Source organism: Vombatus ursinus, unplaced genomic scaffold, assembly GCF_900497805.2.
Source record: "Vombatus ursinus unplaced genomic scaffold, bare-nosed wombat genome assembly UNPS02009173.1, whole genome shotgun sequence".
NCBI lineage: Eukaryota > Metazoa > Chordata > Mammalia > Diprotodontia > Vombatidae > Vombatus > Vombatus ursinus.
This window is the reverse complement of record NW_020948951.1, coordinates 7,327,144-7,355,102: the sequence shown is the minus strand read 5'-3', so window position 1 is coordinate 7,355,102 and position 27,959 is coordinate 7,327,144. Positions and strand designations below refer to the sequence as shown.

The 27,959-nt window shown below is 48.4% G+C and overlaps 1 protein-coding gene across 4 annotated transcripts; it reads left to right on the top strand.

Annotated features, from left to right (window-relative positions):
- ANKRD24 (ankyrin repeat domain 24) lies at window positions 1–23,750 on the top strand. 4 transcript variants are annotated; one of them, XM_027851255.1, is made up of 20 exons: window positions 1–173; window positions 746–832; window positions 1,121–1,251; window positions 9,354–9,442; window positions 9,933–9,997; window positions 10,280–10,337; window positions 12,189–12,259; window positions 12,516–12,622; window positions 14,557–14,744; window positions 15,224–15,252; window positions 15,876–15,956; window positions 16,117–16,224; window positions 16,463–16,507; window positions 16,702–16,800; window positions 17,134–17,206; window positions 18,899–19,017; window positions 19,686–21,248; window positions 22,471–22,593; window positions 22,723–22,788; window positions 23,290–23,750. In XM_027851255.1, the coding sequence occupies exons 1-20, from the start codon at window positions 102–104 to the stop codon at window positions 23,365–23,367; spliced, it is 3,252 nt and encodes a 1,083-aa protein (XP_027707056.1). In that variant the 5' UTR covers window positions 1–101; the 3' UTR covers window positions 23,368–23,750. The 4 variants fall into 4 exon arrangements, with proteins under 4 accessions (XP_027707056.1, XP_027707055.1, XP_027707058.1 ...); XM_027851254.1 differs by having other exon boundaries at window positions 17,134–17,230; XM_027851257.1 differs by lacking the exon at window positions 746–832 and having other exon boundaries at window positions 17,134–17,230.
- Window positions 23,751–27,959: the final 4,209 nt, after the last annotated feature.

The following is a 27,959-nucleotide window of genomic DNA, read 5'->3' as shown; positions in this document are numbered from 1 at the left end:
TCCCGGGGGATGAGGCTGGCTGGGCTCCCGTCCCGTATTCGGGCAGCATCGCCCAGAGCCCCAAGCCCCGGGCCCCAGGCTTCTCCGGCCCCAAGCCCCGAATGGCCGCAGCCCCGGAGCTCGCCTTGGACGTGATGAAGCAGATCTGTCTCTGCGCCACCGCCTCCTTCTCGGTAGGAGAGGGGTAGGGGCAGGGAAGGATGGGACATAGGTGGCAGTGGTTGGGGGGCTGCTGGCTCACCCCTCCCCGCACCTGGACCCAGCCCTCACCTCGGCTCTGGCCCCGCCCGGGATCTTTTCAGACCCTTAGAATAGTTCGGGTTGTTTTCATCTGGTTGGTGGGGGTGGGTATCAGAGTTTGAAAGAATCTCCTCGGGATGGGGGTGAAGTTTATGGGGGATAGAGTTGGGGGGGATCTTGGGGGGCAGCAGATTTCAGAGGGATAGAGTGGGTGGGCGTGCACTGGAGTGAGCTGAGGTTTAGAAGGATGGGATTTGGGGTTGATAGGGTTTTAGGTTGTGAAAGGTTAGGGATGGAGCTGGGGAGAGGTTGAAGAACGTAATGTAAGGGGGTGGAGAGGAGGAAGAAGAGTTCAGAGAGATGGAGTTGGTGAAAATGGGGTGGGGGACTGAATTGAGGAGGGTGGATTTTGAGAGATGGGTTTCAAGAGAATGTGCGGGCAGACAGGCCAGGGGCCCTGCCCCAGCCCAGGACTGCTCTTCCCAAACCCCACCCCTGCTCACAGCTTTGGCTGAGCCCAGCCGACCTTGGCACCTGCCCCCCCTGTGGCCGATGCCTGATCCCGAGGCCCACAGCGAGAGGCTGGCACCAGGCAAGTTGGCAGGCACAACACGGTGGGTGGACAGGGAAGGGAAAGAGCTGAGCCAGCTGGGGGCTTCAGGTGCCCTGCCTCAGGCTGCCCTCTTCCAAGCCTGCCCATAGGGCAAGCGCAAAAATAAAGGGCAGAGGGGAAGCAACTGAGCTTTAAGTAGTGTTTGGAGATGCCAGCCTGATCTGTTTCCAAGGTCCAGGCTGAGACAGGAACCTAACTGGGAGCTAGCTGGGGAGGAAGGGGAACCAGTGAGCACACACTTAACCCCATCTCCTGGCTGCCCAGCAGAGCCAGGACTGGGGAAGGAGTGATGAGAAGCTGATGCAGGCTGTGGAGAGTAACGATGCCACTCGAGTCTCTGCTCTGATTGTCCGAAAAGGGCTGGTTCCTACCAAGTTGGATCCGGAGGGCAAGTCCTCGTAAGTGCCCCACCTAGCCCCTGGGGACCACCAATGAAGCAAGCCAGGAGAATGGGTCTTTGGCATCCTTGGGAAGGATAATGCCTTGGGATGAGGGGAGACAACAGTTCCTTTGCTCACTCATTAATTCATTGAAGCATAGGGCTCCCTTCCTGCATCATTCAATCCAGCTGGACTGGCCTCCTCAGTCCCTTTAAAAATGTTTGACGTTAAAAGAGCAAAACAAAACAAAAAAAACCCAACAAAAAAAAAAGTTTGACGTTTAAAGCTCTTTATAACCTGGTCCCTTCCTTCTCGCCAGTCTTCTTACTCCATTCCACACCCTCTATGGCCCAGCCACACTGGCCAACTTGAAATTCCTTGAAGAGGATGCTTCCCCGCCAGTCTTCAGGCCTTTGCCCTTTGTCCCCCTTACCTGGAATGAACTTCCTTCTCACTGCAGCCTCCCAGAAACCCTCTCTTCCATTGAGATCTCAAGTACCACGGTCCATCCATTCCATCCGAAGCATTTCCAGATCCCCTCAAGCTTCAGGGCCCACCCCCACCAGCCACCTTGAATCTAGCTACTTCCTATTTATTTGCATTCATTCTCTTTATATTTTTTTTGTATTTATACATGTGTATGTAGATGTATGTGTATTTTTGTTGTCTCTCCTGTTAAAAGGTAAGCCCCTTGACATCGAGGTCTATTTCATTTATCATCTCTGTAGTCCCATTACCTGGCACAGTGCCCAGAGTAGTACATAGTAGGAGCTTAATAATAATAATAATAATGATAATAATGATAGCTAGCATTTATGTAATGCTTACTATGTGCCCAGCATTGTGCTAAGTGCTGTGTAATTATTACATCATTTGATTCTCACAACAACCCTGCAATGCTATTACTATTCCCATTTTACAGATGAGGAAACTGAGGTTGTAAAGAGGTTAAGTGACTTGTCCAGGCTCATACAACTAGTAAGTGTCTAAGGCCAGATTTGAACTCAGGTTTTCCTGGCTCCAGGCTCATTACTCTATCCATTGCAGCCTCTACAAATAAATATTCAATGGACTGACTCATTCAACAACTATATCTAAAGAGTCAACTTTGCGTAACACTTGCGCTGGGTACTGATAAGAGAAAATTTAGATAAACTCCTGCCTTCCTGGAGCTTACAGCCTAATGGATGAAAAGGTGCTGACTCTGCTAACTGTCATACACAATATTATGTGTATTTTGGAGCGGAGGGGAGGCCAGGGCTGTAATTTCATCAGTGCGGAGAACTCCCAGTTTGGAAAATTCCTCAACCAATAAGTTCTGGCACATTGTCTTAGCATTTCCTGGGACACTGAGAGGTCAAGAGACTTATTCATGGACACCCAGTATATGTCAGAGATAAGACTTCAGGTCCTAGTCCCCATCCACTATGCCACACTGCCTCTCACAAGTGCATTAGAGAGACACAATAATGATCATAATTGACATCGATGTTACGCTTTTAAGTTAGCAAAGCATTTTACATACATTTATCTCCCTTGAGCCTGGAGACGACCCTGTGAGAATGATATGGCACACAGCCTCATTTTATGGAGGAAGAGACTAGGACTAGAGAGGTGAACTACCTCATTTGTTATCGATGATCACACAGCTAGCAAGTGTCTACGACAGGATTTGAACCCAGGTCTTCCTGACTCTAAGGTTAACATGTTGTTAACCTTAACATTATATTGTGTTGCCTCTCAAAACAAAGAGCTATGTGGGATCTAAGAAGGAAAGGCTTTATTGACCAGGGAGATGAAAGAAAGCTTTCTGGAGGAAGTGGTTAACAGGGAAAGGGGAGATGGAGGACATTTTAGGCACAGGGAAAAATATAAGGATTGGGTTAGATGATCTCTGAGGTCCCGCCCAATCCAGAGATTTGGTGATTCTGTGTGGACACAGGAAATTCAAGGTATATGCCAGGATGGAGGTTTGCCTATGTTTTTCAGGAGCAGAGAGTGCTTGAATTGGAACAGTGAGAGATAAAAGCTGGAAAAGTGAGGGGGCACCAGATTAGGGAGTGACTTGATTGCTTGGAAGAGGGAGATGAACTTCAATCGCCAGATAATAGGGAGTCAATTTTTAAAATGGCTAAAATGTATATAGCACCTACTATGTGCCAGGCACTGTGCTAAGCACTTCACAAATATTATCTTATTTGAAGCCATTAAAGATTTTTTGAGCAGAGTAATAACATGACCAGATATATGTATAAGGAAGATTGGTCCTGAAGTAGTATGAGGGACAGATTGGAAGAGAGAGAGAATGCAGCCTATTACACTAGTCTGGATTCTAGAGGACTAGTGATGAGGCCTGGTAATAGAGTGGTAGCAATGAGAACAGGGAGGAGATGGATATGTAGGAAACACTGTAAAGGTAGAATCAAGGGGACCTAAGAGATTGGGTATTAGGTGTGAAGCTCCCCCTGACCCAAGGAACTCTGGGTCTTAGGGTTTGCCTTCTTACTCTGTTCCAGCCCTTAATGGTCTCCAAACCTCAACAAGTCCTAACTTTCCATGGCCTTTGAGTGTGCTTGACTCCCTTGGGCTCAGGGATCAGAACCCTAACAACCTTTCTTGTTTCTTTTGTAGCTGCCACCAGATGCCTTTTCATTTTCCCTACCTCTTCTATATACTCCAAGTGATAATAATAATAATAATAATAATAATGATAATGATAATAACTAGCAAAGTACTTTACAAATAATCTCATTTTATCCTATCAACAACTCTGGGAGGCAGGTGCTATTATTATCACCCCCATTTTACAGATGAGGAAAGTGAGGCACAGAAAAGTTAAGTGATTTGCTCAGGGTCACACAGTTAGTAAGAATCTGAGGCAGGATTTGAACCCAAGTCTTCCTGATTCTAGGTTCAGCGCTCCATTCACTGTGATACCTAGCTGCCTCTAGACAAAATAGAAAGTTGTACATTGGCAGGGGTTGAGGAGAAGGGGAGTAGGTATACAATTATGTATAAGGAAAAAGAGGGTGGCACAGATTAAGTAATACCTTACTATAGAATCTTATACAGGGAGTAACTGGCTGGTTGTTTTTTTTTTTTTTTTAACTCAGCTGTGTTTGGACTCAGTTGTTCTGACCCCAAATCCAGGGCTCTTTTCATTTTGCCTCACTATTTACTAAATTACTTTTTAACTAGAGTTCTCAAGGCCCAGCTTATTATTATTTCAAAGCACTTTCCTTAAAACGACTCCATGACACAAGCAGCACGGTTTTTACCCCCATTTTGTTGAAGAGAAAAACTAAAGTTAGGAAGATTAAAAGGCTTGGGTCACAACTATTGAGTGTGAGAGTTAGGAGATGAACACAGGTCTTAGGCCTCTGAACGCAGTGTGCTTTCCACCAACCCAACTTGCCAGTCATGGTCCCTGATTCTCCTAGCCCCTGGAGATAGGCCACTTTGCCCCATGCCCACCCAGGAACGGAGTCTCGAAGACCAGAACTGCCCCCACACCAAGTTGTGGTTCACTTTTCTGGGCCCTAGCCTGAATGATTTCATAGGATGGGAATCCTGAGCTTGTTTTCAGTCGAGCAGAAAGCCTTCTGTGCTATCACTGGTTACCTAGATATCTGCCCTCCCCCTGCCTACAGAGAGAAAAAAAGATTTTGTAAAAGTGAGACTTGCAGTAGTACCCTCTCACACAGAATAAGAAAATAAATTGAACTCAATACCGTGCTGATTCCCAAAATCATCCCCCTTTTGGAGGCCCAAATTTTCCTGTTCTGTATCACCCAAGATCTCCATGACGGTCAAGATGGCAGCTCTAGCTTATCTATGTTGACACGCTCCTGGGAAAGGGCTAGAAGTTCCTCCACCCTCACCCCCAACTCCCAGGCAGGCATCCCCAACCCCCATTTTTATTGGGGCCTTCCAGAGAACCCTCCCCTAACTTTTTTGGCTAAACCATTCATGACTCCAAGGGTGGGGATTGGAGGTCCCCTGCCCTCTTCTCCCTGACCTCTAGCAATTTAAGCCACATCTCAACAGCCTAAAGTTCTTAAGAAAGATCTGAGTTTGGGTGTGACCAACGATGCTGCTTAACTCCTCTGGGATGTTATGAGGATGAAATGAGATAATGAAATGAGTGTGAAATGAGTATGGCAGCATTTGTTATTACTTCTTATTCATTCCATTGCTGAAGGCATGAGCTGGATCATAATGCAGACTTTCTAGGATGGAGCGAGATAAAGGTGTTAGGGTGGGAGTGAACTGGGGAAAGAGGGCTTTCTAGAAGAGAGAGTTCTAGAGCAAGAGGTCTGAGAAGACCCAATGGATCTCTGGTGATATAGGAAGATTTTGGGTAGCTGGAGGCAGTGGGCAGTCACCGAGTTGTTAAGAATCCATGAGAAGAAGGGGAGCTTTGAGCTTCCATCATGAGTTCTCCTGTCAGTGATACTCAGGAGCTCCCCCTTCCCTACAGGACAATATCCAGGCTCTCCACTCTGGCATTCAAAGTCCCTTCCCAACCTTCCCTCTTAGGAGTCACCTCCTTCTTGTTCAACTTGCCTCGAGCCAGAAAGGATTACTTTCTCCTGAGAACACAACTTGTGCTCTCCCCTTTCTCGCTCCCTTTTTCTATTCCTTACTCTATGCCTGGAATCCCTTCTCTCCTCCCCTCCACTCTTAATGGCTTCCATTGAGCTGAGCTTGGACCGGAGAAGAAGGAAAGCTTACTGTGTACAGCCCGCAGGTCAGACAGAGCTGCTGATACCTCCCTCCCATTAATTCTGCTCCCCCTGTGGGGAGGCAGCTCCTTCTCACCTCACCCTCACAGGACCCCAGAATTTTAAAGTCAAAAGGGACCACAGCAGCCATCTAGTTCAACCCCTACCAAAAAGAACTCCCCACTGAAATATAATTTATATTATAGTATAAAGAAATTCCCACCATAATGTAATTTATAATATAAAGGAATTCCCACCATAATATAATTTATATTATAATATAAAGGAATCTTCACTATAATACAATTTATATTTTATAATATAAAGGAATTCCCACCATAATATAATTTATATTTTATAATATAAAGGAATCTATACTATAATATAATTTATATTTTATAATATAAAGGAATCTTCACTATAATATAATTCATATTTTATGATATAAAGGAATCCTCACTATAATATAAAGGAATCCTCATTATAATATAAAGGAATCCCCACCAAACAAGTGGTCATCCAGCCTCTACTTGAAGACCTCTATCCATCTGGTGGGGGGGAGGGGTACCCACAACCCCCTCAGGGCCCCAGTGCCTGCTCTCTTTTTGACAGGGGAGGGGAGGATACATCTAGGAGCGTCTCTCCAGTTATAAGCCAAATCCTGCTTCTCTTCCTAAGCAGAGTGGAGTGGTAGAGAGAGTGGGTCCTGGAGCTTAGGAACACAAATCTGCCAGATTTGTATATCTTCTCTAAACTTCAGTTTCTTCATCTGTCATAAGATCATTGAACCAAAGGTTAGAGTTAGAAGGGAGTCTTAGAAGAGGTCATGGAGTCCAAACCCCTCTTTTTATAGATGAAGAAACTGAGGCCCAGAGGGATTAAATTCTCTGTTAATAGTCAGTGACCTGCATCAGGCCATAGAGGAAAATGGCAAAGGTAGGATTTGACCCCGAGTCCTGGGTCCCCAATTCCAGAGCTCTTTGCACTGGATTTGGAGTGGAATCTTGTCAAATGAAGGGATCGGACTGAACGATGGTGTAGTGGAAAGACATGGAGTCAGAGGAGCTTGGCTTGAATTCCAGCTCTGCTCCTTTCTTGTGTGTCTGACCATGGGCAGCATATCTGGGTCTCATTTTCCTCTTTCATAAAATGAGTTCAAATTTAAAGACCTCTGCATTTTCTTCCAACTCTAAATCCTCTGACCTCTGATCACTAAACTCCTTCTAATAGTTTGTGATTCTGTGAAATAACACTTATCCTTTGAGGGTTAGCTCCGATGCCACCTCCTCCAGAAGCCTTCCATGGCCTTTGGAAGCTGAAAGTATTCCCTCCTTCTACTTTTCTCATGGCTCTTTGTAGCTTTCCTAAGACACCTTCACATTCTGCATTGGGGTATTGTTTTCTTGGTGTCCCCAAAAACTATGAGCTCCCAGAGAGCAGGGACTGTGCTCAGTCAGTTAATAAGGATTAATGAACACATTATTAAGCATTTTTTCATGTGCCAGGCAGTGCGATAAGTGCAGGAGATATGAAGAAAGGCAAAAACATTGGGGGGAGACAAGATGCAAATAACTATGGAGGTGCAAGGTCTGCACAGTGGAAGGTAGTCAGAGGGAAGACACGAACCCCAAGGTTTCGGGATGGCGCCTGGAAAGGTCTCCTACTGAAGGTGGGATGTGAGCTGAGTCTTAAAGGAAGCGGGGAAGCCAGGAGGCAGAGGTGAGGAGGGAGGGCACGCAGGGCCTAGGGCACAGCCATAGGGGGAGAACAGACAGAATGAGTGTCTTGTGCAAGGCATGAAAGTAGGTCACTGGAGTCAAATCATAGAGTGCATAGAAGTGGGAAAAGCCTGGAAAGGAAGGAAGGGACCAGATGGTGAAGGGCTTTAAATACCAAGCAGAGGATTAGAATTCTGCGCATAGTGTGGGCCACATTTTGGCTGTATTGAATTAAAGCCAGACTTCAGCGTTTTGCCAACACTGGGAATTTTAGGATGGGCAGGAGAGTGGGAGATACTTGGGAGGCAGCCCCTTGTGGGTACCCACCCTTTCTGCTTAGGTTTAGGACCCCCTAAGCAGGGAGAGGCCCTAGGGAATGGGGAACTGGGAAAGGAGCACCTTCAGCCCTTGTAATTGGTAGGTAGGGCTGGTGCCTTCAGATGACCCTGACCACCTCCTTAGTACAGACCTTTCTTACCAACCATGTAGCCAGACTACCAGCCGTTCTCCCTGCCACTGCGGTCTCCCCTTTCATCCTTCATCCTGCTCTCAGGCTAGTCTTTCTTAGCTCAGATCTGGTCATTTCACTCCTCTGCTCAAAAATCTTAAGTGGCCCAACCTCTTACGTAAAATTCAGACTTCTCTGCTTTGCATTTAAGACCCTCCATAGTTTGGCAGCTCTTACCTCTCCAGCCTTGGCTGCTTTTCCTTCGGCCAAATGCCCTCATCTCGCTCTCCGTAACAAGCCCAGGGCGCTTCTCCCACCATTTGTTCTTCACCTGTTGAATTCCTATGTATCCTTTAAAGGCCAGTTCACATTCTACTTCCCCCAGGCTGCAGTCAGTAAAGATCTTCCCTCTCAGACCTCACACCCCCTTTCTTTTGTCCCTCAATGATGCACTTATGTAATACCATCTATGATAACTGTGTCTGAGACTTTAAACTCCTTGCAGGCAGAGAATGTATTCTTTATATGTCCTCAGCACTGGACTCTGCACCCATTAGGTACTTAATTCAATAAGCATTTATTTGGAACCTACTGTGTGTAAAGCCCTGTGCTAGTTTCTGGGAATGCAAAGCCAAGCCTCTGCCATCGGAGAGCTTACATTCTGCTGATCTGGAGATGAGGTAGAGAGGAAAGCATTAACGGGGAGGGGTTTCAGGAAAGGCTTCCTGTAAAAGAGGGAGTGCACTCCAGACATGGGGCACAACCTATGCAAAGCAGAAGGTAGAATGCTGATTTCAGCAAGTAAGCCAGTTTAGATAGCATATAGAGGATGTGAGAAGTGAAATAATGTGAAATAAGGCTGGAAAAGGAGGTGGGAGCCAAGCCATGGAGTACCATAAACTTCATCCTGAGGAGTTTGTATTTGTTCTATGGAAAGAAAGCTCCATTTGGAGTAAGAGGACCTGTGTTCAAATACATTGTGTATAAATCACTCTTAAGCAAATCATTTAAACTTTCCCCACCTCAGTTTCTTCATTAGTAAATTGAAGAGGTTGGGCTAGAGACCTCAAAGGTCTCTTTCAGCTCTACGTCTTTGATCCTATAAAATGGGGAGTCCTTGAAATTTCTTGAGCAGAAAAGCGACAGTTAGACCTCTACTTTAGGTTGGTGGCCGTGTCCAGGATGGATTGTTGCATTGTATTGTGTTTGTTGTGTTGTATCATACCCAAGGTTCCATCTGGCTGCTATGCGAGGGGCAGCGGCCTGCCTAGAGGTGATGCTGGCCCATGGTGCCAATGTCATGAGCACCGATGGCTCAGGTAAACACCCTTCTCTCATGCTAGGACTATAGGTGAGGATTAGGGAAGGGCAAAGGGAGGGCCTGACATTGGGGGGTTTTAACCCTGGCCCTGTCATAGACTAGAGGCCAGAATGGAGACTTATGATCCCATTGATATTGAGGCAACATGGCATAGTAGATAGGTAATGAACTTGGAGACAGAAAGACCTAGGTTCAGCACTGTGCTGAGCACTCATTGAATGACTTTGGGTAAGTCCCTTCTCCTTGCTAAGCCTCCATTACTTCCTGTCAAATGGAAGATTTGGACTAGAAGATCTATAAGATCCCTCTCCTGCTCAAACTTTCTGGTTCTAGGAGCCAGGTTTACCCAGGCCTCAACTAATCCAGGGTGGGCAGTGGGATTGCCCTTTCTGTAACCAGATTACTTTTGACTGACCCCTCCTAGTTTAGGAAATGTTATTCCCCAGGTGCCTCCAGGTACGTGGTCCAATGGATTTTCTGTCTTTCAGGTTACAACGCCCTCCATCTGGCAGCAAAGTATGGACACCCTCAGTGTTTGAAACAACTGCTGCAGGTTCACCTCTCTTTGGGCCTCCATTTTCTATCAGCATTAGATAGTTTCTAAGGTCCCTCTCAGCTCTCTGTGTTCTAAAGTGCATCGTACTCTGACATTCTCTCGTTAGATCAGGGATCCTACATGTAGACTGCTGTCTCCCAAAGAAGAAAGAACATCTCTGGGCCTAACAGGGAGTTAGAAGCACTGAGAGAAGAGGTGGGAGGGAACAGCCAGGAACCTAAAGGCCCTTCCTGGTCTGGCCTCCACACTTCTCACCCCCTTTGACCTCCTTTACCTTAGGCATCCTGTGTGGTAGATACCGTAGACAGCAGTGGCTGGACAGCACTCCATCATGCAGGTGAGCACAGAATCCTGACTTTCCCTTCCTCCTCTCAGGCACCAGGTACTAGCCTAATAGGGTGACTGAGCTCCACTGCATTCCTCCAAGAGGGAGTTCTGGAGCCAGCATTGCCTCCTTGCCTGGGAGCCCCTTATTCAGCAAGTGTCATGCTTTAATCACCACCATAATATAGTGAAAAGCCAGCCATATCAAGAGATGGGGGTTCTAATCCTGGCTCTGCCTGCTACTATATGAACATGGGGAAGTACCTCTTAGAGACTGTTTCTTAGATAATACAATAAAAACAACTAACAATATTGTATGGGGAAAGTACTTTGTAAACTATCAAGCACTATAGAAATGTGTATTTTAATGGGTGACGGGTCACTGAGAATGAAAATTTGAGGCTAGGATGATCAGCTTAGTCTTCTAGAGAAACAATCCTAGACTGATCTGGGTTCTAGTTTGGCTCTACCACTGACCTGGGCAAGTTGCTGTCCCTCTCTTGGCCTCAGTTTCCCCATCCACTTCAGCACTTTTAAAGATTCATGATAAGTGTGGGCACAACCTCCACCACATGCAGATTACAACCATCCCTCTCCTTGGTAGATAGCTTAAAGCGGTGCTGTGGCTAAAAAATAAAAAAAGTGATGATCCACTTATCCACACTCTAGTAGATTGACTTCTGTATGCTTAGCTGGGAAGGGGCTTGGACAAGATACACATGGCCTGTACTTGAAGGCTTTTCCAAAAGGTAGGAACTGCATACTAATATGTTACCATAACCTGTCAGAACTTGCAGTCTGCTGCCATAATCTTCGAGGAGGAAATCTGACGCAGTGGAAAAAACACTGAGCTTGGAGTCATAGGATATGAACTTGAGTCCCAGCTCTGCTACATATTGCCCAAGTAACCCCAGGCAAATGACATCTTCTGTAGGTCTCAGCTCCCTCATCTGTAAATGGTTGGGGGAGGGGGTGGTTGGATTGGATGACCTCTAAGGCTTCTTCGGACCCTATGGGAGCCCAGGCTGCACTCCGTGTCACAAGGATGCATCATCTGTAAAAATGGGCCCATTACCTAATTCCCTTTCTCATAGGGGTTGAGAAAATGGATATGAAATTGCTCTTGAGAAAGTCTTAAGCACATATCCAAATATAAGGGATGAGTAAATTTAAAGGCACAAGATTTTAAAGAGTGATGAAAACTCTACCGAGGCTGCCATCTTTGACATAGCCAATGCTTTAAGTATAAATGTTGAGGCACCAAGTCGATGTGACAATAAATACAAAATGAAAGCTAATATTTATATAGCACTTTAAGGTATGCAAAGTGTTTATATATATATAATATATATATATATATAATCCCATGTGAGCCTCAGTAACTCTGTGAAGTAGGTGCTATTATCATCCCCATTTTACAAATGAGGAAACTAAGGCTGGGACAGGTTAAGTGACTTACCCAGGGTAATGCAGCTAGCAAGTGTCTGAGGCAGGATTTAAACTCAGGCCTTCCTGACTCCATACACCACTCTACCTAGCTCTCTCCGGGTGACATCTTTGTCCTGACCTTGAAGATGTCTCTTCATAGCAGTTCATCTTCGATCTGGGATTACATCTCAATATTTCAACCCTCAACCAGGACCACGGCACTCTTTATAGAACTGAAGGGTATCTCAGAGGTCATCTGTACTACCTCCTCCTTTTATAGATGGGGAAACAGGCCTAGAGAAGGGGAAAAAAGCTCACAATAAGTATCAGGCAGGGAGCAGAATCCAGGTCTTCTGATTCCAAAGCCATTGTTAATTTATTCCTCTCCTCCCCTATCTGATGGCTTCCTCCCTATCCTCTCCTGTCCCTCCCACAGCTGCTGGTGGCTGCCTGGCCTGCTCTGAATTGCTTTGCTCCTTCAAAGCCCATCTGAACCCTCGAGACCGGGTGAGCCTTCTTCTTTGCCCCTGGACAAGGTGTGAGCATGCCTTTTACCCAACCTGAGTCAGGCAATATCTTCCTCTTCCTGGTCTTGTTCCCCCATGTTCTTAGGACTTCACTTTGGGGTTGGGGATGCTCCCCAAAGAGATGTTAGTAGGAGGGCTGAGGCCTACCTGGAGTTCTCTTACCCCCAACTGCACCCCTCTACCCTCAAGGCATCTCATTTCATGCTTTCTCTTGCTCTCCTCACCCACCCTACCAGTCAGGTGCTACTCCTCTCATCCTGGCAGCACAGATGTGTCACCCGGAGCTCTGTCGTCTTCTCCTGCAGCATGGAGCTTCCGTGAATGACCAGGACCAACAGGGTAGGTGAGTATGCATGTCCATGGAAATAGTCCCTGGGCTTCAGCTGAACTGAATGAACTTTTGGAACTGGTCCAGAGGACCTGGCCCTTGCCCCAAAGATTTCCTCTTTCTCAACTTTTTTACATCTTCACTGACCACAGAATACAAACGCATGTCTTCATGTCCTCTTTGTCCCAGGAAAAGAACTCAGTTGCCCTAATGTTCTTTTCCCCTTTTCCTGTGGCCACTCGGACCTTAGGGTCCAGTCTAGGGTCCATCTGTTCCCACCCTCCCATTTCCTTCCTGTGTGTTGGCCCAGTGGGCCATTTTCTATGATTTCCTCACAAGGGTGTAGAAAATACAGAAATATTAAAACTAAAGTTGTGTTTGGAAAGAGCTTTGTGCTTAGAGGTAAGAGTCCTAGGATCCAATTCCAGCACCAGAATGGGACTGAGCCCCAGCTTCATCATAAGATAAAGCACAACCCACCTCCACATTCAATCAAGTAATTAGAATACAAAAGCAAAACAGAAACAGTCTTTGCCCTCAAGGAGCTTCCCTTCCATTCAGACAATTCAACACCCAAGCAGACAAGTATCTATGTGAGGTATGGGAGAGGAGCGGAGCACTTACACCCAAGAGGATCAGGAAGGGTTTCCCAAAGATGCTGGCACACAGGATGAGCTTTAATAAATGTTTATTGGATTGGGGCAGCTAGGTAGTGCAGTGGATAGAGCACTAGCCCTGAAGTCTGGAGGACCTGAGTTCAAATCCAGTCTCAGACCAAACACTTGACACTTACTAGCTGTGTGACCCTGGGCAAGTCACTTAACTCCAATTGCCTAAAATAAATAAATAAATAAAATAAATGTTTATTGGATTATATTAAAGAAAGCTAGAGATTCTAAGAAGATGTGGGAATGCATTCCAGGCCTGGTGGACAGCCTGTGGCAGGAGATTACAATGTCCAGTGGGGGAGGAGACATTAGCTGGTTTGTCTGGACTATAGATTGCAGGGAGGAGAACACGATACAGGTTGTTTGCTGCACAGAATGCTCTTTGTACACATTCAAGCACTGCAGAAACCTGATTATCACCTGTCCAACTGAATATCGCCTAAGCTTCTCTCATGGTTCTCTCCTGGCCATGTGATCCCAAGAGAAGTAGCATCTTCTTCAATTGGAACGTCATTCCACATAAATTTGGGAATCCACTCACCCAAGTGTTTGCTCAGATAAGAAAACTGAAAGCTCAAACGGACCTTGGAGAGATCTCTTCCAACCCCCTTATTCTACAAATAAGTAAACTTAGGCCCAGAAGGATTGAGACACCCACGGTTACACAGGCAGTGAGTGGTATGGCTAAGGTATAAAGGCCCCCCGATGTAAGATCCAGAACCCTTCTGACCACACCACACTTGCTGCCTGTACCTCTGCCCTGTGAGCAAAGGCAGATCTAAGTTGAATGAGTGGGAGGCTAGAGGTTTTGCCGCGAGGTGCTACAAATCTCTCTCCTCTGGCTACCTTTGTGGGAGGTGGGGGAGGGCAGTCTCCCTCCCTTCCTATCCAGGACAATTTGAAATACACATACGTCAGCTGAAAGGTGGTGAGCCTCACTTCCTTCCATCACCAGAGGTTAGCTGATGAATTAGTTGTCACCCTGGGTGTCACTCAACATCAGCTGGGATAGGTGCAGAGTAGCTTTGTGTGGGGGCCACATTTGGGCTTTCATGATGGACAAACAGTGGGACACCTGGGCTTTCCGACTGCACGCAAATAAATTGCTTCTCTTTCATGGTTCAAAGAGGAATACTTCACAATTTGGTTCTCTGTGCCAGGGGTGGGGGGTAAGAAGTCCCAAATAGGCACAACAGAATTGAAATGAGGAAGATAACCCGGGTGAAGGGGGTTATCTTGGGCCTTCTTCCAACTCCCATTCCATAACCCTTTCTGTCACAGGACAGCTCTGATGTTGGCATGTGAGGCGGCCAGCCCAGAGACGGTGGAAGTGCTACTACAAGGAGGTGCTCGGCCTGGGCTCACGGATGCCTTGGGCCAGGATGCTGCACATTATGGAGCCATAGCAGGGGATGCTCTGATCCTGCACCTGCTACAGGAAGCCACACAAAACCAGGTTCTGACTAGTGGTATGTGCAGATGGAGGTGATGTGCAAGGTGGGCAGAGCCCCACCTTCCTTGGGATTTCCTACTTGCATTTCCCAACCCTGCCCCATCTTCCGGTAGTTTTACGGCTCTAACCCCCCCCCCCCCCCCAAAAGGGCTTCTCTCCTTCCCTGATGGGACCAATATCAAGGCACTTCTCCACTCAGGCATTTTGTGATCTGCATATTCCCTTGCTCTTTTGACAATCTGAGTGCGCCTCCACCCCCCCCCCCCAAATCACTGTAAGGCTTTCACAAGTTGTTCTTCCGTCAAACATCCCAAAGTTAACTACATCTGGGGTAGGAGTCATACTGGCATCCAACTCTGGGTCCCCACTGGATTTGGTGACAAGTCCCCCAGCCCCTCCCAGTACCTTGTCTGCAGCTGGGGGGTGATGGGAGGCAGAGAACCAGGGTCTTTAAGCTGGGACATTAACTACTGCTTTTATCTCCACCTACTACAGAAGAGGAGTCAGCAGAAGGGTCTTCTCAGGTATCAGTCACCAAGTCTTTACTGAGGTCACATCCAGCCTTGTGTGACCAGCCCTGTGTACTAGGTTGAGGGGGTAAGAGGAGCAGCCCTGCCTTTGGGAACTTCCCAGTCTTGGGCAGACCGAGGAACAGATCTTGCCCTGCCCTTTGGTAGCTCCCAGCCTGGTGGGAGACAAAACTCAAGGGGAAACAGCAATATAGGACAGCGTAAAATCAGCTGTGGAATTGCGTGGCTTAGACTCTAAGATCTGGGCTGTTGGAATTCAGAGATCAGTATGGGCTGGAGAAGTCAGGGAAGGCATCTTAGAGAAGATGGGACCTATACCATGTTTTCAAATTAAATATTTGAATAAAAACCCGTTTCCTCCACTCCCCTTTTTAGCCACTTGTACTCTGGGTGAGTAGAGATAGTAAGCTAACAGTTGGAGTGGTACACAGCCCATCCACTCCCTCTCCAATGAAATTCTGATATCAGCTCCATTGCACCACATTACTGAGGCCCAAGGAAAAGTGACTTTCAAGCAACTTAATGACAGAATCAGGACTTTAGAACCCAGGCAGATGGGAAGGGGGTGTGATAGTGCTCGAAGGATGATTCCCCTCCATTCGTGTTTCCCTCCATAGACATCTCAGTCCAGTCGGGAAAGGGCAGCAGCCCCCAAGAAGAGGAAAGCCCCTCCCCCTCCTGCTAGCATCCCTGTCCCGGTAGGGAGATGCCCTGGGGATGGGGTGGGTGGAGGGAGAGAGCTCACATGGAAAGTCCAGGCTTGTGGGGGCACCCCACCTTGTGCATTTCTCTCTCCCAACCTGGAGGTGTGAGGGGCAAATCTGATGGTCCAGGGCCTAAGACTATCGACTGCCCTAGGATGACAGGGAGGCTTATGAGGAGATTGTACGGCTGAGACAGGAGAGGGGTCACCTTCTCCAGAAGATTCGAGGCCTGGAACAGCGGAAAGAGAAGAAGAGGCAGGAGGCGAGAGCTGGGGGAAGGGGCACTCCAGATTACACTTGTGTGTGCTGGGTGGGGGGGGATCAGGGAAGGAACAGGCCCAAGCTGGAGGGAGGTAGAGAGATAAGGAAGGCAGGAGGAGGAGACAGAACCTCATGGGAGAAGTCATTACCTTGGAGTAAGAAGGAATGGGGGAGGGTGGTGAGGGGGTTCTGAGGCCACAGGCTCTGACCAGTCTACTTTCTCTCTTCCCCTCTCATAGCACCTGGCAGCAGAAGACAGCTCTCTGCAGAGTCTGGAGAGACAGGTTGGCCTGGGGGGTGGGAGAGGAGGGAAAGAGGGATTGGTAGGGAAAAGATACAGAATGCTATCTGTGGGGCCTACTAAGGGATCCCCCACTGATGGTATTTCCTCCCAAGCAGCCTTTGCACTCTGCTCTCTGTGGTTGGCGAAAGCCACCTTGAGGGAGGCAGGTCATTCAAACTACTCTCTCCACCCCAGGTGCAAGAGCTGCAGCAGCTGTTGGCAGAGAAACAGGAAGAGAAGGAGAGTCTGGGTCGTGAGGTGGAAAGTCTGCAGAGCCGCCTGTCCCTTCTGGAGGTGGGGAGCAGGGAGAGGAGGAGGCACCCACAGACACACATGAATACACATGAATACAGAGGGAGACACATACACACCGATCCACATATATGCCTTGGAAAAGCTCAGAGAGTAAATTCTTGCAGGGAGCTAGAAGTAGAGGGCAAGGGGGTGATGTTTAGAAGAGTGACAAGGAACCCGAAAAAAGTTAGAAGCCCCTTTCTGCATTGACTGAACAGACCAAGCAGCCCGCAGGTTTTCTCCTATACCCTGACTGGGCAAGGTGGGAGAGTGGGGAGCTCCAGTGACAACTGCTAAGAGGGGACCCCTGACCCAGGCTCTGCTTCCTCTCAGAATGACAAGGAGAACACCAGCTATGACGTGGCCACACTGCAGGATGAAGAAGGGGAACTGCTAGACTACCCAGGTTTGGATCCAGCTCAGGGGAAAGGTGGGTGGGGAATCCCTTTGGCTTTGTCACGCTGCTTCATTTCCCATACAGCTAGGGTCTTATTCTCCCTAACCTTCCAATTCCTGCCCCTACCGAACTAGACCTGTGAACTGTGCAGTAGTGCAGAGATGAGAGAAACCTCAGATACACATCCTGTCAAAGCTGGCAGGGCACTGGAAAGTCCAATTTCATTCTATAGGTGAGTAAACAGATCAAGAAAGGGGATGAGATTTGCCCAAGGTAACACAGTGAGTCAGTGAAACAGCTGAGGCTAGAACCTGGGCCTCCTGACTTCCACCCTAGCTAGGACTGTCTTACATCCCCTCCAAGGCTTGCCACCATCTCAGTGGGGGGACCTCACTTCCATTCCATACAAGGGAACCCCTGCATTCTAACCAAGGCCCCAGCTCAAAGGATAGACTTAGGGTTTGAAATTCAGGTCCTGAATGGAATCTGGGAGTCTGCCGGCCTCTTCCTTCCCTTGAGTAGCACAAGATAAGGGACCTCCAGCCTAAACCTGGATAGTAGAAAAGCTGGGTCCTCCAGCCAAATTCCCTGTTTTTCTTGGCTGCACCCTCATCTTCCCGGTCACCGAGTTGAATGGTAGTTGGCCTTCTCTTCCTGTAGCTTTGATGTATTTCTAAGAGGACTAAATTTGGAATCAGAGGAGCTGAATTAAGCTCACTGCTATGCTACCTGCATGACTCTGGCTTCAAGTCTTCTTATCGATGAGCTTCTAAAACAGAGGTTAACTTTTTTGTGTCGTGAAGCCCTCTGGAAGTCTGGTGAAGCCTATGGACCCCTTCTCAGGATTTTTTTTTAAAATTCACTAAATCAGAAGAAATGCTAAATTTTAGCTAGAGGTTAAAGTAAAAATAAAGATGCAGTTTTTTTCCAATCCAAGTTCACAAACCCCCTGAAATCTTTCCATGGACCTCAGGTTAAGAATCTGTTGTAAATCACATCTCTGCACTTTCCCTCACATTCCCTCCCCACTTGCACACACATTAGTCCCTGCACCTCTCTTACCTGGATTATTGTAATAGCCTCCTAAAAGGTCTTGCCTCCAGCCTTTTCTTTTTCCAATCCATCTCGGATGTGCTGCCTACTCTCACTAAGGCATAAGTCTGACCATGGCAATCTCCTGCTGAAAACCCTTCAATGCCACCTATTGCCTCTAGGATACGGTAGAGATGGCTCAGCCCAGCATTCAAGATGCTCCAACATCTGGCTCCACAATCACCTTTCTAGTCTGCCTCTCCACACATACACACACATACAGCCAACCAAACTGTACTCACAGTTCCTGATCTTGACCTGACACCTCTCTTCCTACGTATGCAAGAGCCATCCGGAAGCTGACAATTCACTTCCTCCTTTCTGTCTTTTGAAATCTTCCTTCAAGACTGAGCTCATGTGTCTTTTTCTCTAGGAGGCCCCAAATTCTATTATCCCTCACCAGCTTCCCTCTCCCTTCATGTTTTCCTAAAATATTTTGTCTGGACCTCTCCTTGGCTCTCATTTTACCTTGTGTTACTTGGGTCGATTTTTCTTCCTACTAGATGGTAAATCCCTTGAAGGTGAGACTTTCATCTCAGGATGCCCCAAATTCTTCACTTCACAGGCTGGCAGGAAATATAATTTAAAAAAAAAAACTTGTTTCTGCAGGAGTCGACGGGCTGCTGTCCAAGGGGCTGAGCCCTGCTGCCCAGGAACTGCTAGCCTCCCTGCAGGACCAGGTGGCATCACTTACCAAGCAAAACCAGGAATTGATGGAAAAGGTCCAGGTACAACCCAACTTTATCCTGCTCTATGTTTCAAAGCCTAAATCCATTCTTTTTCACTTTCCAACCCATTTCCTCCACCACCCTACTTCTCCCCAGGCCCCTCCCCCAGGAAGAGGGTGAGTTTAAACATTAGGCCTAGAGAGTGGGAATCACTCCAGCATGGTCACCAGGAGTGCCATAGAACATTACAGTGGGAAGAATCTTTAGAGATAATTTAGGCCAAACTTCACGCTTCACCTCTAAAGTGACACCAATAATAGCTCACTTCTAGAGTGGGTTAAGCATTCAGTTTTGTTTTTCTTCCAAAACCCTTCACGGAAGATTTTATACTTATTTTTTTACAAATGAGGAAAAAGAAGCTCAGTGATTAAATGGGGGAACTAAGATTTGAAGCCAGACCTCCAATTCCAAGACCAGGGCTCTCTTTCCATTATCTTCATGCTTCTTGGTCTCACGTGGAGGTGGATGCTGAGGTCCATGGGAGGGGAAGCCTTTTCCTCCATCAGCCCTTTCACACCCCATATCTCTTCTGATGCTTGTTAGTGTGTCAGTACTTTGTTTGGTCTGGTCGCTTCACGTCCCTCAGTTTCTTCAGCTCCAAAATGGAGGGGGAGGTAGACTGGATGGGCCAGAATATTCCCTTTAACTCATCTTTCCTCTTATCTTAGATGCTGGAGAACTTTGAGAAAGACCAGATGGACTTGGAGACCTCAGCGGACTTCATCCCCGTCTTCCTCTATGACACTCTGAAGGCTGAGCTCGAGCAGGTCCAGAAGCTGCATGAAGAGGCGCTCCAGGCTCTGGAGCATCGGGGAATTGAAGGAGAGCCCCTGGGAACACTGGAGAAGGAGGGGAAAGAGAAGGTGAAGAAGGATGAGGCCGAATGGAAGGAGGAGAATGAAAAGGACAAGAATGAAATGGAAGTGGGAAAAGAGGGAGTGAAGGAGAAAAAAAAGTTTGAGACCAAAGTGAAGGAGACAGAAAAAAATGAGAATGAAGTGCATGGGAAAGAGGAGGAAAAGGGCAAGATGGAAGAGGAGAATGATAAGGTGGAGATGGAAGCAGCAGCAACTGCAGGAAGTGAGGACCAGGATGGAGTGGCCGCCACACAGCCCAACCCAGAAAAGCCTGAGACTCCAGGGCCTGCGGCTGATGAGAAGACCAAAGCCAGCCCAGCCGAGGCGTCTGAGCAGCTGCAGGAAGAGCTGGAATCTCGAATCCGGGCCCTGGAAGAGACGCTGCGGCAACGGGAACGGGAAGCAGCTGCGGAGCTGGAGGTGGCCAGGGGCAAGTGCGAGGCGGCCGAAGCCGAGGCCGGCCGGCTTCGAGAGCGGGTGCGGGAGGCGGAGGGTTCCGCCAACGGCGGCAGGGGCAGCAATGGTGGCGGGGGCGGGGGCGGCTGTGGCGGCAGCGACTCCACGCAGCTGAGGGCGGCTCTGGAGCAGGCCCGCGAAGACCTCAGGGACCGCGACGAGCGGCTTCGGAAACTGGAAGCCCGGGCAGAGGAGGCCGCAGCCCTGGAAGCTGAGCGGGCCCAGCTGCGGGCGGAGATGGAGACGGCCCGAGGGGCGCAGCAGCGGCTGGAGGCGGAGGCCCAGCAGCTGCGGGAAGCACTGGAGCGTGGGGCCCGGGAGCAGAGGGAGGCGGAGGGGCAGCTGGAGGGCCTTCGTGAGCAGCTGGCCTCCACGTGCGTGCCCCGACGCCAGCACCTGGAGACCGTGGAGGAGCTGGGCCGGGCGCGGGAGGCGGCCGAGAGTCGGGCGCACGAGCTGGAGAGTGTGTGCGAGGAGGCCCGGCGGGGCCTGGCCGAGCTGCGCGAGGCTTCCGAGGTGGCGGCCAGCGAGCTCCGCGCCCGGGCGCAGGAGCTGGAGCAGGAGCTCGTGGTCAAGGGCAAGGAGGCCGCGCGGCTGCAGGCGGAGCTGGAGCGCGAGCGGGCCGGGAGCGTGGCGCGGTCCGAGCACGAGCGCGTGGCGGGCGCCCTGCGCGCCGAGGCCGAGCAGCTGGCCGCGCGCCTGGACGAGCTGGGGCGACGGCACGAGAAGACGAGCGCCGAGGTGTTCCAGGTGCAGCGCGAGGCGCTCTTCATGAAGAGCGAGCGGCACGCGGCCGAAGCGCAGCTGGCCACCGCCGAGCAGCAGCTGCGCGGCCTCCGTGCCGAGGTAGAGCGCGCGCGCCAGGCTCAGGGCCGAGCGCAGGAGGCCATGGACAAGGCCAAGGAGAAGGACAGGAAGGTGTGGGGGTGGGGTCGTCAGAGGGGCGGGAGGAGGGCAGGGTGGAGGGCAGACTGGAAGTGGGGAGGAGATGGCGTGGAGCATCTTGTCGATTGATGGACTGGGGATGTGGTGGGGGGCTTAGGAATGGCTGAAGGAGTTGGGTAGGATTGAATAGTGGGCCCACAAAATGGGGAGGCATGTGAAGTGGAAATACCACGGTAGGCGGAAGGGTGCGGATGAAATGGAGTGATCCATAGGAAATGGAGGGTGAGGTGAAGAAAGGGCAGGTGGTGGGAGGAGAGCGATGGGAAGAAATGATGTGTGGAAGGCGGCTGGCATGGTGGGCATATGGGAAATGATGGGATGGGATGAACTGGACAGAAGGGAAATGGAGGACAACGTGGAGATTGGGTGGTGTTCATACTGGTATGGGAACGGGATGAGGTTCAGTGGTAAACAAACCTGAAGTGGGGGACTGAATGGGGACAGAGTGGCAGTGTGGCGAAAGCAGGAAACATCGTGATAATGGACGTTAGAACCAGTAGAATTGGTTAAAGGTGGCCAGGGGTAGGGAATGGGCTTAGGGGCTGGGTTTGTCCCTTTCTGAGCTGAGGTAACCTTGTTTCAGGGCTTTTTATTAGGAAGGTGTAGAGGCTGGAAAACACCTGCATTTCTCTTGAGGCCCCTCAAAAGGCCTACCCTGGAAAATTATCCCTGTCTCTGAGCTGCAAGGCCCCATGAGATTATGGCCAGTATAACCTATGGCCATCAGTCAGGAATCCCAGGCTTCAGTGGCTGGTATTGTGGACTGGTATTTGCATTAAATGATGAGACTGGGATCTTTTGTAGGAGAACCAAAAGGCAAAATTAAAAACCCCTACCGCCACAACTGACCTGTGGAGTGGAGAATGTTACACTACCTTCCATGTGCATAGCCAGTGGAACTTTCTAAAGCCATTTTAAAGACTATTATCTTGATACTGCTCCCATTTGATGGCAGAGGAAACTGAGGCTCAGAAAGAGATTAAATGACTTGCTCTAGATCATGCAGTGAGTCGGTGATAAAGCTAGGACTAGAAGCCAGGAAGTTTCTGATCTGCCTTCTAGGGCTGTCTTTGCATCGCCTCCTTTCCTACCTAGATGGGCCCTGGGTGGGATGGGGGAAGGGAGACATGTTTTTTTAACTTAGGCTGGCAAAAGGTGAGACTTTGCAGTGACTAGTGCCCCATCCCCTCCACAGATCACAGAGCTGTCTAAAGAAGTCTTTAGCCTCAAGGAGGCCCTCAAGGGCCAGCCTGTTGCCCCTTCACCAGAGGTGGCCACCCTCCAGGGCCAGGTGAAGACACTACAGCAGCAGCTGGAGGTGAATGGGCACTCTGGGTTTGGGATTGCCTGACTTGGGCTCTGCATGGAGAGGAGAGGAGAGGAGAGGAGAGGATAGGGAGGTCCAGGACTCCCTTCCTTATTCCCCCTCCGTGTAACTCTCGCATAGGATACACAGAGATGTCACAGCACGGTGGTGGCCTTGTATCGGAGCCACTTGCTTTATGCCATCCAGGTCAGTTTCCCCTCCCCCACTTGGGACACATGTGGAGGTGGGGCTGGGTCACTGGGCCTGAGCTGGTAGCAAGCAGAGGTGGATTGTCAGAAGTGCGGAGTCATGGGATCCAAAAAGTAGAGGACTCTGAGGGGACAAACTTGCCAGCCAGGACTGGCTTCATGGTCTGATACGGGGAGAGACCATTTGGATTGCTTGGGGTATCGGGGTCATAAGAGAAGCCTCAGAGGATCCCCAAAAGCCAAGTGGAGCCTGTCAGTCCAGTAATCACAGGATACCGCTAAGGTGAGTTAATGTCCCAGACTAAGCCCATTACCTCAGCCACTATTTTAAAAATGCCCTAGATTATAAAAGGGAAATGGGCAAGAGAATGAGGATGGCTCAGGAGGTTAATGCTACTTCATTCTCTCTCTCAGAGTGTATGAGGAGGATGGCTTTGCCCTAGGGTGACACCCTCCTCCCCCCCTCCCCATCCCAGCAGTAACATCTTCTCCACCCCAGGGTCAGATGGATGAAGATGTCCAGCGAATCCTGAATCAGATCTTACAGATGCAGCGGCTCCAGGCGCAGGGCCGATGAGAGGACTTGGGCCCCGGCCTCACCCTCCAGAGTCTGACACTGCCCAGGCCACACCTTCTGGACCCGGGCATCGCTCCAAACACAGGCATGCCTTTTGGACCCTGGCACTGCTTAAGGCACACCCAGTAGAGCCTGGTACCACCCTAGGACAACCTCCAAACCCAGACAGTCTCTGGACTTTGGGCCCCCCCTTTTGCCTTGACAGCTCATCCCACAAATGCCACCTTTCCCCAAGCTATCTGAACACTAATAGAAAGGGGGGAGGTGGTGGGGAGGGATCGAGACAGTGGCAAACAGCCTCCAGAGCCCAAGATCCTGTGATAATCTCTCAGCCCACAGCCTCCCCAACCCAAGACACACCAATAAACTTATTTATATTCACAGAGTGGAATGTGGTGTGATTGGTCTCTGTCAAGGGATAGGGAGAGGAGAGCTCCTCCCTAGCTCTGTTACCTTGGTCACGTCTTGTTTCTGGTCTTCGGTTTCCCCATATGTAAAATGAGAAGTTTGAAAAGCTAGCATTACGAGCAGTAAAGAAACATTATGGGCATTCCCACTAAAAATGGAGAACAAGCAAGGTTCTCAATGGTTACCAGTCTTATTTGACAAAGTCTTTAAAATAATACCTGTTGATAGTTTATGATCTCATTAATGTGGGTGTTCTCTCTCAGAAGGCAGATCACCATTCATTCGTGCTTTCTCATCTTACACCACCATGTCCTCCCATGAATCCTTCACTTGTAGGTAAGGCAGGAAAAATAAATTAAGGAAATGAGTATTGACGATGAAGAGGTTTTCAGAGGCTACTGATAACCATAGATTGTTGGACTTGAAGTCAGGAAGACCTGAGTTCAAATCCTACCCTTAGATGCTTACTAGCTTTGTGACCCTGGATGAGTCACTTAACCTTTCTCTGCCTCATCTCCTTCATCTGTAAAATGAGGATAATAACACCTACTTCACAGCATTATTGTGAAAACCAGGGTAACGTGAAGGGAGCTTTGCAAACCTTAAAGTGTTATGTAAATACTAACTGTTATTAATGTTATTATAGCATAAGCTCTTCCTAAGTTGGAAAGGTTTGAAGGCCCAGTGATGGACTGAAGATCAGGCTAGATAAGAGAGCCTTGTTATCGTGACGACTACAGGAGTGAATTTTGGTCTGCAATTCTCAAAGTCCATCTAGTAACTCATGGTAATAATGATATTGGCTGTTTATTATGATGGATAATTTTGAAGAGTATGATGTGCATTTGGAAGGAAAACTGGTAGACTTGTCCTTCAGACTGTAGATGTCTAAGAGATAGTTCAAATGGACAGTGAATTAGGCTTGGCATTAAACTGGAAGAGGGGCTGAATCTCCTCCAGGAAGTAGCCAAGCACTGTAAGGGTCTTCCCAGCTCTTTAATCTCCGCTTTGCACCATGGTGGTGGCGGCTGAGACATGGAACACAACTGTGTGGGGAATCGAAAAGAAGTGTCCTCCAGAGGACAATGGAGAGGCCCAGGGTGAGCAACACAGGAAGAGAGAGAAATTTGCAAGAAGAAAAGCAGTAAGTGATGTCATCCAAGAAATGCATGAAACTGAACTCATTCTCTTTTCCCCCAAATTCTCCCCTCTTCCTAACTTCCCTATTACTATTAAGGGAACCACCATCCTCCAAATTACACAATTCCACATCTCTGGTCTATACCCCTCTTCTCTTCTCTGACCCTGCCACCACTCTGGTGCTGGCCCTCGTCACCTCACATCTAGACTATTGCAATAGCCCGCCAGTTGGTTTCCCTGTCTCAAGTCTCTCCCAATCCAGTCCACTCAGCTGCCAAAATTAGCTTCCAAAAGCGCAGGCCTGAACACGGCAAAAACGGCAGCTAGGTGGTAAAGTAGATAAGCACTGGGCCTGGAGTCAGGAAGACCTGAGTTCAAATTCAACCTCAGACACTTACTAGCTGTGTGACCTTGGGCAAGTCACTTAACCCTGTTTGCCTTAGCTTCCTCATCTGTAAAATGAGCTAGAGAAGGAAATAGCAAACCACTCCACTATCTTTATCAAGAAAACCCCAAATGGGATCATGAAGAGTCAGATACAACTGAAATGACTGAACAACAAAAAAGCAACAAACATGTCAACCCCCTCCCATTTGATGAATTCTAGTGGCTCCTTATTACCTCCAGGATCAAATATAAAATCCTGTTTGGCATCAAAGCCCTTTATTACCAGCCCCCCTGCTACAATTCAGTCATCTCACACCTTATTCCCTCCCAGGTGCTCTTTGATCCGGTGACACACGCCTCTTTGCTGTTCCATGTCCAGACTCTATGCTTTTCACTGGCTGTCTCTCATGCCGGAAATTCTCACCCTCCTTATCTCTGCCTCCTGGCTTCCCTGTCTTAGCCAAAGCCCCACCTTTATAAGCAGCCTTTCCTAATCCTTAATGTTACTGCCTTCCCTGTGGGATTATTTCCAAGTTCTTTTATATGTATCTTGTTTGTACACACAGTAGTTGCTTGCATGTTGTCTCACTTATTAAACTATGAGCCCCTTGAAAGCAAGGGACTGTTTTGGCCTTTCTTTGTATCCCCCAGTACTTAGCAGGGCAGTGCCTGACACATAAGAGGTGTTTAATAAATGCTTATCGATGACGAGATAAGTCACATGACAAGGACAGCCTGTGTTATGACACCATCCATAGGATATCAGAAGAAGTGGAGAATGGCCTTCAGCATGTTGTCATATGAGACAGGCAGGCATGGATAAGACGTAATATGCACCAGTGAAAGAAACATCCAAACTGAGGAGATTACAGATCCATTTGGATCTTAGCTGACATATAGAACTTTTAAGATTTACAAAATAGTTTTGGTAGCAAAACAGATGGTAGCACAGTGGATAGGGCACCAGTCTTAGAGTCAGAAGACCTGAGTTCAAATCTAGCCTCAGAAACTTGCTAGCTTTGTGACCCTGGGCAAGTCACTTAACCTATGGGTGCCTCAGTTTCCTCAACTGTAAAATAGGAATAATAATAACACCTACCTTTCAGGTTACTGTGAGGATCACATGAGATAATATTTGTATAGCATTTGCTTAGCACAGTGCCAGGCACATAGTAGGTGCTATATAAATGCTCATTCCATTCCCTTCCTTTCCTTTCCCTACCAAAGGGTTGCCATTGCCAGTGAAAGGAGTACCAATCAATACTAATGAAATCTTTGTTGTTGTTCAGTCATTTTTCAGTTGTTTCTGACTCTTTGTGACCCCATTTGGGGTTTTCTTGGCAAAGATACTGGAATGGTTTGCCATTTCCTTCTCCAGCTCATTTTACAGATGAGGAAACTGAAGCAAACAGAGTTAAAAGTGACTTGACCAGGGTCACAGGTACTAAGTGTCCGGGGCCATATTTGAACCTAGGAAGACCAGTCTTCCTGACTCCAGGCCTGTCACTCTATCCACTGCTCCACCTACCGGCCCCCTCATGAAATTACAGAATCTTTAAATACTGAAGAAGAACTAAGGCAGTTAAAATATTTCTGTTAGCTGATGACATATTTGTATATCTAGGAAACCCAAAGCAAAGCGATCAAGGCAATAATCACTTAAGCAATTTATCTGTTGTAAAATAAAAACACAAAAGTCATCTGCATTCTTTTTTTGTCTTGCAGTTAGGTGTTGCAGTGGATAGAGAGGAGGTCTTAGAGTCAGGAAGATCTGAGTTTGAATCCTGTTCTGATCACTTAATCTCTGTGTGACTCTGGGCAAGTCTCCTCACCCCTCCCAGACTGTTCCTTCCATTCTGTTCTGAAGCCCGTATCCTGCTCTGATAGTCTTTGGTGTATAATTTCTCCCTGCCTATCTGGGTCCCTTCAGCCATGCCCACCTTGCCCATGAGACTTCCTGACTCATGTCCCTGGGGACCAGGCTAGAGGGTCCAGCTCCCCAGCCTCTGGGCCCACTTGGCAATGGCCCTGAAAGCCCCAGGGGTTTTTCTTGGCTCTTCCCAGTAAAGGAAGTGGGGGAAGTGGTGTGTTCACTGGGCAGGTTTCTCTCTGGCTATATCTGTGCGTATATTTTAGTTTTGTTCAACTATGATTGAGTTGTGTGACTATATTTAGATGGGGGAGGAGACTGAGCTGCGACTAAAGCGTCTTCCAACTCTCAGCTTCTATGATTCTCAGCCCACTTCTGTACTCAGTTTCCAGCCCAGATGTTTCCCAGAAGAAATAAAATGAGGTCAGCCCACAAACACAACCCAGCTGCGCTTGGTTTCCCTGACTAGTACACTGGAGCCAATAGCCCCTCTAGCCCCTGACTCGATGGAAGGTGGAGGAGAGGACCTGGTCACTCCAAATGGCCCTGGTCAACAGAATGAAGTCTGGAAGGTTAACACCTCCTGGTTATGTTCAGACACTGGCTCTGGGTTTTTCTTACAGCTAAAACTTCCCTAAGGTGGCAGCTAGTAAGTAGCAAAGCCGGAAATAGAGTGCCCCTTGCAGGACATCACATTGCTTCTCCATGTGACCCTAGGCAAGTCCCTTACCTTCCCTGGGTTTTGGTTTCCATATCTATAAAATGTGGGTGAGGGACTGTGTGATTT

Excerpts from the sequence above, each read along its gene's own strand:
- ANKRD24 (XM_027851254.1), top strand. The coding sequence starts at position 102 with ATGGCCGCAGCCCCGGAGCTCGCCTTGGACGTGATGAAGCAGATCTGT. Across the intron at positions 12,260-12,515 it reads ATCTGAACCCTCGAGACCGG|TCAGGTGCTACTCCTCTCAT; the intron begins GTGAGCCTTCTT and ends CCACCCTACCAG. Across the intron at positions 22,594-22,722 it reads CACTACAGCAGCAGCTGGAG|GATACACAGAGATGTCACAG; the intron begins GTGAATGGGCAC and ends ACTCTCGCATAG.